The 13,082-nt window shown below is 35.4% G+C and overlaps 1 protein-coding gene across 8 annotated transcripts in view; it reads left to right on the top strand.

Moving 5' to 3' along the window:
* Positions 1 to 13,082, top strand: part of NIPBL (NIPBL cohesin loading factor) — a 155,012-nt gene that overhangs the window by 79,758 nt on the left and 62,172 nt on the right. For 7 of the 8 annotated variants that reach the window (XM_061469478.1, XM_061469477.1, XM_061469473.1 and 4 more), the window contains exon 9: positions 4,410 to 5,042. The exons of the other annotated variant lie outside the window; for it this stretch is intronic. In XM_061469478.1, coding sequence (XP_061325462.1) covers positions 4,410 to 5,042 — 633 coding nt within the window. The remainder of the gene's footprint in view (positions 1 to 4,409; positions 5,043 to 13,082) is intronic. 8 annotated transcript variants of the gene reach the window in all.

Below are 13,082 nucleotides of genomic sequence, written 5' to 3'. Positions count from 1 at the left end.
GAAAGTGGTAAATAGGATCACATTAAATTGAAAAAAAAAAAATAATCTGAGACACTTCCATTTACACATTGTAACTCCATTCTCTTAAAATCTTTTGGCAGTAGTGTGTTCCTCAGATTCTGTTGTCATCATCAGGTTCTTAGCTTTCTGACAGATAAACATCAGTATGAATGCAGAATGGATGCTCTGATTCTTTTCTTTCTCCAGCTTCTGCCTTCAGGAGCTTATTTGCAATGTAATTACTCAGATGTGAAGTCTAATAATCCACAAGTAGCACATACGAATTCTTAAAGCCTCTCTTTCCGGAGACTTTTCCAGTAAAAAGTCTGAAATGCTGTGTCCAGGTTTGTACAACAATTTGGTACCCACTTAAACAATGCTCCTAGAGTCTTGAGGATCACTTTGCTATGGATTTAAAAAGGTGTAGCACTTGAATGTTCCTGAAGTTTCTCTCCAGTGTGCTATGAACTAAGTATTAGACATTAGTCTTCATTTGTTCACTAGCAGGTTTTTGCCAGCTTTCATGCATAGATAATGATGCTTCCGGATAAAGAGGATGTAGGATGGGTGAAAGACTTTCTGTCAACATCTGGAAACCTTTATCTGCAGGGGAATCAAAGAAATATGAAGATATGGTTTTGAGCAACCCTTTGGAAGTTTGAGTAATTTTGGAAGTTATTGTGCAAGTGGAAATCTAGTAATTCATTAAAATTCTGTAAAATATGTGAATCCTAAGTTCTTGGTAACCTTAATAGTTGGTTTTTAACCATGTGGATCACAACAAAGAAAGTGGTCAGTGTTGTGACTTTGATGCTTTGAAAAGCAAGCAGCCTTTACTCTGAATAGGCTTATAGATCGTCAGAGAAAGTATCATGAATGCTTAAGTGAGATGCAACTACTGTGGTGTGATTTGGAAGTGTGTAGACAGAAAACGTAAGATGGAGATGTCAGTGATGTCTTCAGTCTCCTGCAAAGCAGCTTATTTGTTTGCTACTGAAGTTACTGATGTGCAATGAGTGAGTGAAGCTCTGTAAGCAAACAGGAACTGGTTTTGAAACTTTTATGTTTTTAAGAAGGCTAAGTCACTGCCAACGCAATGCGTTTCGTAGTTGCTTGCATTATAAAGGATTTGATAAGAAATCAGAGACACAGAAAAAAATTGTTTTAAAAGTTGCTACAGTTGATAAAACTACTTCTATACTTAGTACCATCTACCACTAGAAATCAGTAGGAAAACTAATTAATACATTGATCCAGTTCCAGGATTATTATGGGTGGTCAGGATGACTGAAAGACTGTGGAGGTACTGTTGATGGGTGTATTTGTTCTCTGTAGAGGTCTAAGTTGCTACTGATCTTACCTGCTTCTCAGCTACATTTGGTATTATCTGGTTGACCGTCAATATTTGCTATTTGGTAATAATACACTGACTTTCCCAAATCAGCGGAGAATTTTATCTCACATGTTTTACGTATTCCTGCCATATAAAGAGTGATTGCATGAAGTTCTTTACTGATGCTATGGAAGATGAACTACAGAAGGTCAGATTTTTCCCTCCTGAATTACCGGACAGCCCTAGATTTAGACTTAAAAGCTGCTGAAATTCCATTCATTCCCAAAGATCGTTTCTGAAGATCATCATATTAACTTCTACACTGACAGCATGTGGTAGAACAAAACTTACCAACCTTGGAATCTCAACTGGTTCAGCAAACAGATCATAACTGTGTGTCTGTGTATTCTTTCTACACAAACATTTCTTGTGTTATTAAGAAGTCTTGTAAGAGCTTTGTTTTCAGACATACAATGGCTCAAGCCTCCTCCCATAGGAAGACTGACTCCCATATTGCAGACTGACTTCAACAGTAATAGACAAAATTCTGTCTGTAGAATGGGTGATGTTTTGTGTGATGTCTAAGCATCTAACAGAATGTGGTAGATATTCAATGTGTGATACCTGTTTAAAACTGCTAATATCTGAAGTGGTGTGAAACTGTTCCAGAGCACTTCATCTTTTTCAATTCCTTTTCACTTCAGTATGTAAGTATTGTAGCTTCTAAGTTGCTCCTAGTTGCCAGAGGCTTAACCATCATTAGACATCTCATAAATATGTGAAGTTACTACCAGAACATGTGCACTTACAGTGCAGCTTACAGGCCTTACTGTCAACTTTTCAGGAATTTCCTTCAGGAGAAAGATTACTTTGAGATGTTGTCCTGGGTTCAGCAGTAGCAGTCATTTTTCTCCTTCTTGGTGGCTGGTGTTTAAACCACGACAGATGTCTATTCGTAGTGCTGCCTTAGAGAGGGAAAACTTTTTGCTTTTGTTTCTTCATTTACTGGATTCTATGTCTGTTCAATGGAATGCACTGAAATCCTTCTGACCTCCTTAAGTCTACCCAAAGATAATACTGTGTCTGCAAGTAATGTTTTTCAGTGTGTCAAATGCCAAATTAAAGCCAAATCAGAACAATCTTGTCGTGTTTACTTAAAAATTTTGGACAAGGGAGAATCAAATCTCTGTCCTCTATTTGAAGTGTTACTGTGAAAACCAGTAAATGTTCAATTGTTGCAACTTCAGAAATATTCATGTAAGAGATAATTCAAGAGTAAGATGTCAGTAAGATCTCTTTGAAAAGTTTTGAGCTGCCTGTAGTATTTGTAGAAGTGAAAATGCAGCTTGTCCTGAGTGGTAGTCATTACCATAAAATAAATAAATAAATCAGTAGCTAATGATTTCTGCTACATATTACGCTAAGACAATCTTTTAAATTACCAAAAAAGACAGTACTAGGGGGAGCATCAAAAAAAATAGAAATTTTTCTTGAAAAACAAGTGAGAGATTTTCAGGGTATAGTTGGGAATTCAGTACTGGTGGTTGAGTGTCGTATCTAATTTGAGGAGGGGAAGCAGAATAGTGGAAAGTTCTTGAGAATTGGGATTAGTCAAAATAGGACTTCCCAACATTGTGCATGTTATTGCCAGAATATAAAGGTGTTGCCAATGGTCAAGAAGGGGTAAGATAAACCCATTTCATAACCTGTTCTCTATATACATAAGTATTCTCACAGAATGTACTAGGGAGAGGAAATAAGTGTAGCAGTGTGTGCAAAGAAGTCATCAGTAAAGGCACACCTTTCATTTGAATTTAAATTTTGCTAGAGGTATCCATCTTATTTTCTTGTACAGGTCAGTACATTACTTAATGATTCCTGATATTTCTTAAAATATCTAGTAGAAATTTAAGCTGCAGAATAAAGCTGCTTTCTTGTTTAGTAGTGTTTCTTGAATGAAGCACATGGTGACCTGTATTACAGTTAGTTTTTTATTATTGTTAGAAATACTGACCTATAATGATTTGTATAATACTGAATGATTAATAATAATCTCAGTCACTGCTTTCTGAAGACCAGCATTCCCAATGGATTAATAAATCTGATAAATGTTTGCTTTAACAAGAGGAGGCTGGCCCTATTGGTCCAGCCAAAAGGCTTCCCCTCCATTCAGTATTCCTTTTTAAGCCAAAAATTACAGGTAAAAATTATGATTAGGACAGGTTGAAAAGCTGCTCTGTTTTTCAGAGTTTTTTTCTGGGCTAACACTTATGTGGAGCTAGTTTAATTTGAGGAACAAGATATTTACATATGATTAATTGAACAATGCTTTTAATTAAAAATGTCCTCTTTTAAAAACTTCTCTAGATACACTTAAAGTCTGGAATAAGTGCATGTAGAAGGAAAACTTCATACATTAAAAGAAAAGAGTGGGGAGGAGAGATAAGACAGAGAAAATATCTTAAGACAATTAGTGTTATCTAAATAGTTACAAGGGGGGGAGGTTGGAATGACTTTACCTAAAATAAAAATTAAAAAGTTGAAAATGAACTGTCAGAATCAAAGTTAAGGAGGTTGTGTATGTTTTGGTTTGTTTTTGTTTTGTTTTGTTCTTCTTGAAAAAAAAAAAGAATTAAAATGTGTGGCTGAAATAGCTAATGCCTATGCACTGATCATTAAGTCTTCATCACTGGACCTTATTATGAATCTTTTTGATCTTTCCTTTTTCTGTAGTCAACTTGCTTTCATTGACCATTTTCTAATAGTTAATATTCTGAACCTGCAGGTACTATTTTTATTTGTTCTTTTTTGGTGGTGGGTGTTTTCATTCCATCTTCTCTGAAATGATCCCTTGCCTACCTGCAGTGGACTGCTAAAGTTCCTAGGAAATACACTGCAACTATCTAGGTTACGTCTTGATCAAGGAATGATGTGCTTCCTACCAATCTTATTTAGACCTTTGTGAACACAGATATATGTAGATATACACATTAAAATTATGTAGGTTATATTTAGTGTGTTTTTATATAAACATGAAACAACATAACTGTTCAGTTTTTCTGAATTATTATTCTAGGATCAAGACAACCTTTAATCCAACAGTCTCAGCCTCCACCTTATTCATCACCTAGAGATGTTCCCCCAGACATATTGTTAGATTCTCCAGAAAGAAAGCAAAAGAAACAAAAGAAAATGAAGTTAGGCAAGGATGAAAAAGACCAGACTGAAAAAGCTGCAATGTATGATATCATTAGTTCTCCTTCCAAGGACTCCACTAAGCTTACATTAAGACTCTCTCGTGTAAGATCTTCGGATATGGACCAGCAGGATGATATGCTTTCTGGTTTGGAAAACAGCAGTGTGTCAGAGGGTGATATTCCTTTTAATGTGCAGTACCCAGGACAGACTTCTAAAACACCCGTTACTCCACAGGATGTTAACCGCCCACTAAACGCTGCTCAGTGTTTGCCGCAGCATGAACAGACAGCTTTCCTACAGGCACATCAAGTGCCTGTTTTACAACAGAACACTTCAGTTGCTGCAAAACAACCTCAAACACCTGTGGTACAGACACAGCAACAGGTTTCGCAACAAGGAACTATAACGTCATATGATGAAGTAGAGTTGGATGCATTGGCTGAAATTGAGCGGATAGAACGCGAATCAGCTATTGAAAGGGAGCGATTTTCAAAAGAAGTGCAAGATAAAGGTAAAAGGATTGTATGTGTGTATACACTATATATTATATAAATATATATATATGCATATAAACTCCATATATATATATATATTTAAAAAAACTTCTTGTCATTGTCACATAGTTCAATTCTGTTTACTCAGCGTAGGTTCTTCTGTGACGTTCATCTCCATTCCCCTCCAACAATGATCTGTAACCTCTCATATATGCATATTTTTAATATCTAGTGTTTTTTATTTGGGGTCCTAATGTATGGAAAAAAGAAGATCTTCTTTTTAAGTTACTCTTATTTTGAATCATGAGACTGAATGATGTACAGTTGATGTTGTTTATAGTTTATAAAATCCCAGCAGTATCATAAGTCAAAATTTGTAGTAAATTTTGGTAGCTGAATTTTTAATTAACTACCCATGTTGCCTTATTTATGAAAATACACACTTGAGCCTAATGTGAAGGTAGTATTAGATTAAAATTACATCTATTATTTTAAAAGAAGTGTAATGATTTGGTAAGATACACTACTGTCTTGTCTCCAATGTTTTTTCAGCTGGATATTCATTATTATGTAGGCATTACAAGCTTTAGAGAACTACCATGTATCTATGTAGTCTGTAGCACAGAACCAGATACGCCTCTGAAATGTTTTCTCTTAACTTCAGTAGCTGTACTGGTTGTCTTAACTGATTTCATTGAATGTATCCTCTTTGGATTGTTTTGTTTTGTTTTCTCTGTTGTTAATTGGTTTGAAGGTCTCAGAGTTCAGAAATCCCAAAATCAGATGCGAAGTCCACATGAAAATCTTAAAGACAACATGTATTTTTTTAATTACATAGTAATAGGTTAACGTAAGTCTTTTTCACAAACTTCCTCTGCACTGTGTTTAACTTCTGAGAAAAAAATCTTGTATAGTAAAATTCTAATTTATTAGACACTCCCAAGAAAAATCTTGCAGAGTGGAAAGTGATGCAGATTCTGATTTTGTAAGTTTTGTAAGGTGAAGATCATCAATTTTGGACATTCCTGTGTGGATGCAACTGAATTTAGATACAGCTTGTATAACTGGCACAGAGCGCACAAATTTTCTCCCTAGTCCAATTGGGTTTGGTATTTTTTTCTGTTTTAAAGATGCTGAGGCAGTGGGAGAGGAGGAGAGAGAGAATTGTGTGTCTGTTTGAAAATGTGTTTTTTGCAGTTACTAAAAGGTTTAAGTTCTCAGATACTTCTTGTTTAGTGACTAAGTCTTTTTAGGAAATATTGTATGTGAATATACAGAAGAAAATGTGTGCTCACCTTAAGCGTGTTCACCTTTAATTTTAATTTAGTGAAATGGGGAATTTGCCTCTTTGCTTAAATCTCGTCTACTGATTTATTGATCGAGAGCTTGTGGTTTGTCTCCTCGTACTATAAAAGCTACTTTTTATCTGCACACTTTAGGTAGAATCTCATCACATTTTAGCTGAGAAGCATCTGGAAAAATGCACTTAAAGCAAGACTAAAACACACTTTCTCTTTTGTCCTGGCTTTCAGGAAATGCTGAGCATTAGTTGTAAAGTTTGTTTACCATAATTACGTAGCCATGGGCTGACTCTGATTTGTTTCTTTGGGGGAAAGGATTGATTTTTATAGAAAGTGATCTCTCCCCGTCACCACTTCTCAGTAACCACCTTCCCAAAATGATTTCAACCGTATGCTTCCCTTCTAACTGCATCTTCTGGCAGGTCTCTGTTGTTTCTGAGTTCCTGCAATTGGTATTGATCAGGTGCAGGATTTGCTACCTTATATTAAGACCAATGTTCACAATTTATTCACTGGTGGTAGGTTGCTAGACAGCAGCTCCTTTCACTTTGGCTGCTGAGATTTCAGCCATGAATGAATAGTGTTGAGTAGAATGATTTTTAGCAGTCTTGTGACAGATCTCCTGAAAAGCTGTTACCTTGGAAAAATAGGGGGTTTATTTTTTAATAATGCTTTTGCGTTGTTTGTAAGTTTGTACTATGTTTACAAGTTGACACACGCTGGGGTTGTTCTAGTTATAGTTGTTCAGTTCGGTGTGACTGCAGGAGGAAGCTTCCTCTATTGTTCCTGTGGGAATATGTCTGTTAGAAATCTATCTAATAACTCCTAAATGTGTCATTCATTTTTGTGAAGCTGCTTATGGTGTTTATGCAAAAGCCTGGCATTTGTGCATTTTAGTACATACACTCTAACTTCAGGTCACATTATGTGAAGAAAATAGTGTGACTGTATCAAGTACTCAGTCTAATTAGAACGGGAATGTATAATGCTAGCTGATGTTTTACAATAGCCAGCTTCCCTCTAGAGAACTTACTCTAGCGCATGCTGAAATCTGCATGAAAGAATTATTTGCTGCTTTTGTAGTCTAGGCATGGGAATGCATATTACAGTAACACTACACTTTCTGTGTAAGCACACTTTTTTGTCTTGCATAACTTATTTTGAGTAGAATTGTACTCACAAGTTTTGATAGGTTACTGGTCTCTTCTGTCATTTTTATTTTTTTTTTTACACATGAAATATTTGTAGTGCTATGCTTCCTCAGAGGTTTTCAGCTACCTTCTTTCTAACTGTAAGGCTTTGGTTGAATATTCCATGTTCTTTCAGAGGCTTGGAACCTGTAGTGTGGTGGAACTGTTTCTTCCAGGGGAGAGGCAGAGATTTCTTGGGGGAGGTACACTTGCCTAAGGCAGTGCCAAGGTCTTTTTTATTAATGCTGAGGTCCTTTTACAATGTTTGGTACACGTGGGAAGTGGAGATTGGAGCCCTTTGGTAATTAAAGTACTTTCTGTAATAAGTCATTAATTCTAACAAAGCTATTAAAATATTTCGATTCCACCAAACAAAGTCTCTCAAAGTGGGAAGCAGTCTCTGTTTCAGAGGCGGAACTAAAACAGAGTTTTTCACAAGTGCCTTCTTCTTTGAAAAGCAGCATCTCTTCCTGGAACCTGATCATCATGCTTTTGCTTTTTGAAAGAGGGATTCTTAATGCAAAAATCACTAATGCAAAATCTGGCAGATTTGATCTAATGTGTATCAGATATGCATAAGGAGTGATTTTATAATACAGACTTTTGTCTAGTATCTGAGTACTTTTCAGAGCTCTGTTTTTATAATTCTATCGTTTTGATCCATTTGGGTCTTGGATTAAGTGGATTACATGGTCTTTTCATCATGATAGAGACGTGCAAAGTTCAAAAAAGTTAGTTTCACCCTTGTGCTCTGTGTGAAAGGATAAGAGTCCATCTGTTCTTCCTACTTTTTCCATTAAGGAAGTCTCTCTATATTGATTAACTTTGCAAGTAATTTGTCTGTATTTGTTAATGAAAGGAATAGTTGGAAATTATGAAGATTAAGGCACTTGGCACCAGAAGTTACATTCTAATGCATCTGTCTAATACCCGCAGAACAAGTAAATAAATCCATGGAAGATGACATACTCAGGTCTTCAGTTCCTATTGCTTCCCTCACAGTGGCATTTATATCCTCATCTGATACAAGTTGTTAATCAATACTAGATATCTTCTCTTTGGAAAGGATGTGTATAATTACAAATAGATCCAGCTCAGATCAAGACTCAGATTATTTTAGTTGGAAAAAAACGTGATTTGGAAGGGCTGATACAGAAAGGGATTAGCTTTTTCCACAACAATCACAACAAATGAACCATCCTTGGCTCAGGTGCATTGTGATGCTTTTCTGATGTCATATCTTTAGAAACGCAGTGAAGTTTCTTACACACTTTCTTCTCTTCTAATCATCATCAGTAGTCCTATTTCCTGTACTACTTGGTGCTGTTGAATACTTTTGAAAAAAGTGGAGGTCCGTATTCTGAACCTGGTTTGTTCACTTAGCTGGAGCTGTGCTGTGTTCGCATTCTGAAGTTGACTACTCCAAGGAAGTTTAGGAAATCCTGTTGTGTTTTAGAAAATCATGTCGTAGGAATTTCTGTTCTTCTCGGAAATCGTCTTTTTCTTGGCTGGGTTTGGGTAGGATATTGAGTGAGAAATTTTATGAGTAACCTCATTTTTTCTCATTAACTTGTGCTTTTCCACTGTTCACTGTTCGAATAACCCCAGTGGGTTATTTCTGTCTATAGCCAAGTAGTTTAAAGCTAATCAGTCACTTTGGGTATAAACCTTTCCTAGAAAATTACATCAAGTTCTTTTTCTTCAAAATTTAGAACTGCTACTGAACTAAGTTTCAGGTTCTGTACCTCAAGACCTTTCATGCTTTATTAAAAACTCCAAATACTGTGAATCAAAAATATTGCAGGTATTAAAGTGAACTCTGAGGAAGGGAAACAGGAAGGTAACCTTAAAAAAAAAAAACAAACCCAAAACCAAAAAACAGAAACCCATCTTTTTTCAAAGACTCTTTTTTAAATTTCTGTAGGATTTTATTTTATTCAGATTTGCTAAATTTTAATTTGAACTCTTCCATACATAGCACTGTGTGTTCACCGTTAGATTAAGGCTACTTCAAAGACACTTTTATATAATGCAGCTGTCTTAACGGATTATGGAGTTTTACTTCTACTTGTAAAAGGCACAATTCTCTGAAGTTTGTGAGAAAAGTAGTGAAATCATTGTTCACTAACAGTTTCATTGGGAGGCTAAAATATTTTTTTTTAACTTAAAAGCATTAGAAGCATTTGTAATGAGACAGACCTACTCGTATCTGTGTTATTTTCCCTATATATTTTACCTCTAAGCATCCATTTTACCCATTTCTTTGGAATCTTACTGTGGATTCTTTGAATTAAGAAGAAGTGGATATGTAATAACTTTATTTCCAATAATTGGATCAGTTAGGGGGCATTTGGATGCCTGCTGTGGGCCCTTCATTTTTAGTTCGTTCCAAGCCCATAGCAGCAGAGACACACAACCCAAGAGTGTGAATCTGCCGGAGAAAAACTTTCAAAACTACAGTTATAGGTAAGTAACCTTTTTCTCTTACATTTTAAGTTCTTATCCAGCCCCTTTCTTCCCATTACCCATCACCCCCGAAAGTTTCCCAAAGAGGAAACTAATAGAACACTATTAAGAGTGAACAGTTTGTTTACATATTATTTTATGAAGCCAATTAATGAAATGACAGAATGTTTAATTATAACCAGTGTATTAGCATTCGTTTCCAAAAATAGTTTATAGGGGTTTTATTTCCTTAAAAATAGAGCTATAAGTGTTGTCATTTATATAGTAATCTTGCAGAAGATTAAGGTGACTAATACCAGAAGATGAAATGAGACAGTGTAAAATACAAATGATTGTGTGACTGTTGTAGGGCAGTGTGAGAATTAGGTTTCATATATTTTGTGTATTTCATTAGGTCTGCATTTTGTAGTGTGACATGATGGGTGAAGCTGACACCTCATATAGCTTTCCCAAGAAAAAGCAGTTTTGCAACTGCCAGTCCCTGTATGTGAGAGATTATTGTGTATGTGTTCAGACATGTTTCAAGAAAAGTAAGGGGAAGAAATTCCTCTAGAGAAATTGCAATGCAGTATTGCAGTGTTTCCATCTATCTAGGAAAAATTACATTCTTTTATTTTTTATAAAGAATGAAATACTAATTGAGTGAAAAGCACATTTAAAAAAACAAAAGTAGAGTTATATTTTTTTTTAATGGCATTTACTTCAGTTTAGTGCTCTTGTGTAACATGCAAATTCCCTCATTTATCTCAGGTTGGGATTTACATAGGGTAGTGCAGAAACCTGTTCTTGTAAGCAGGTGTAAAAAATAACTAAATGTTAGCATTTTGGTAAGAAGTCTGTTTTTTTTATCTTAGTGTAATCTAAGATTAGAAAATTTGATATAACTTGCCTGTAGCATATGCCTTCATTTGTACTTGTTAGATAGATGGGAGTATTTCTGTTACCCAGTAATGAATTTTGTTCTGGGACAGTCACTTCTCTATAATGGATTTAAATCTTGGTAATAGAAATGGCATGTATAATTAATAAACCTTATCAAGAGTTTAGGACCAGCATTTCTATATAGGCACCAAGTTCACTCTAACATCAACCTAAGAAGATGTAGAAATTTTTTTTTATTTCATGCAGTATAAATGTTACTGGATCTAGTTAATTGAAGATATTTTTGAGTGCAGAGTATGATGTCGGAGTAAAATCCACACCTGGAAGAAATATTTCAAAGTCATTGCTAATTTCTGAAGTTTGCTATCTGTACAAATGAATTAAAAACTAATTGGATATGTTAATTTGTGATACATAAAATAGGTATTTTTCATTAAGTTTGCTGTTAGTGTGTTCCTTTTTTCTTGTGAAATTAGGTGCTGCATTAGGTTATTTCAAAGTAATTGCGCTTCAGGTTTTGCTAAGATATTTTAACAATTGAGTTTACAAAACTATAATTCTTCACAAAGCAGCCACATGGATAAAACCATTTGTGTCAGAAAAATTTATCTCATAAATAAATTAAAATCCTATTATTTATAAAAGCAGTATTAAGTTCAAGAAGGTTAAGGTACAGTTTCCTGTCTCTAAACAAGTGTAGATACTTGGTTATACATGTCTTCAGTTCAATTCTTGTTATTTCCTTTTAAATATCTTTTGTATTAGTATAGTTAACAGGAAATGTATTACTAGGCATCCTTAAGTAGAAAAAATCGTAACATCTTATTTCATTCTCCAGTTATGCTGATTACATGATTGTTATATTTAAGAAAACAAGCAGAACTTTACCAGAATGAAGATTCTGAAGTCTGCTACACTCTAAGGCATGTCAGGGACTTCTGTAGTCTTTTTCCATTTTGTCCTGACTGGTTTTGGACATTCCTCCTGGTGGGCTTTCCTTTTTGCAGTGTACAAAAATTTGATAAGGTCTTTTGAACAGATTGGTAAAATCAGCAGCTCTTTGTGTTCACATTCTCAGAAATCCTTCCTCTGAACTGAAGCAGCTGGAAGCTACTGTCTCTTCTTCAGAGACTTTGGAATTATGTTCTGTCTATAAAGCTTCCTATACTAGATTCACACGTTCACATTCTTGGTTTCTTCTGTATGGGAGCAACCAGTGAGAATAAGATTTTTGACGTGTATTTGCTGAGTCTCTCCTTCAAGGGGAGCAGGGTGTACTCTAGGAGTCTCTTCTGCTGATGTGAAGAGTTCTCATTGGTTCTTCAGTTCCTCGTTGGTATATGGCTTTGCAGGGAGGTCATGTGAGAGCAAACTCTCATGGTCAGTAATGTTCAGTTGTCATGAAGGATTAGGTAAGAATGGATATTTGCCCTCACTCCATTCATAGGTCACCCATCAGTACCACTGGAGTAATTTTAAACCTTCCTTGTACGCAGAATGTTTCAATTTCTGTGGTCTACAGAACACTGTTGGTTGTGGGGGCAGGGCACTGGGACAGCTTTGAAGAGATCTGTGAAAAATATCTAAGAAAAGAAAACAGTCAGTAAATACAAAGTTGATGTATAGATGCCTAGTTGTATGTTTACCTGTTGAAAATTCCTAATCTTGGCTGTTAGCTTAAATAAGCTAGTCATTGGCTTCTGGCTGACTTGTCATTGATGTTAAAAAAATGGTAGGTTTGAAAATAGTAATTAACTGCTTAGGACTGGTATATTTGGTTTAAATTTATTAACTGCTGATTTAAATACTTTAAGTGGTAATTTGAATAGTGGAGGCATTGCAGTAATCTCTGAAGACTGTTAGAGCTTTAAAATATAAAACTTTTTATTTTTGTGCTGGAGTGATCAAAAATGGTTCAGCCAGAATTCATCATCTTTGTAGCTCTGAAGAGGAGTACATTCACATTTAACCATCCTGGATATAAATTGAATCCCTTACAAGGTGTAAACGGGAAAGTGATAAGTGATCTGTTGTGTCTTCAAGATTATTCAGAAATCTCTGTATTTAGAGCCTGCCAAGCAGTAGAGCAAAGTGTTACCATTCTGCTACAATGAAGCTTAGCAACCATGCATGTGGTTATTATTTAGATTTGTTGCATTTTCACATATAGTTACAAAAGGCCCATTTCAGTGTACTAGGACAAGCAGTTCTAGAAGTT

This window comes from Pezoporus flaviventris, unplaced genomic scaffold (assembly GCF_033815535.1).
Source record: "Pezoporus flaviventris isolate CSIRO_AGI_PZ_B2104156 unplaced genomic scaffold, CSIRO_AGI_Pfla_v1 ptg000057l, whole genome shotgun sequence".
NCBI lineage: Eukaryota > Metazoa > Chordata > Aves > Psittaciformes > Psittacidae > Pezoporus > Pezoporus flaviventris.
Note: the sequence above shows the minus strand (reverse complement) of the source record. Positions and strands in the feature narration are given on the sequence as shown.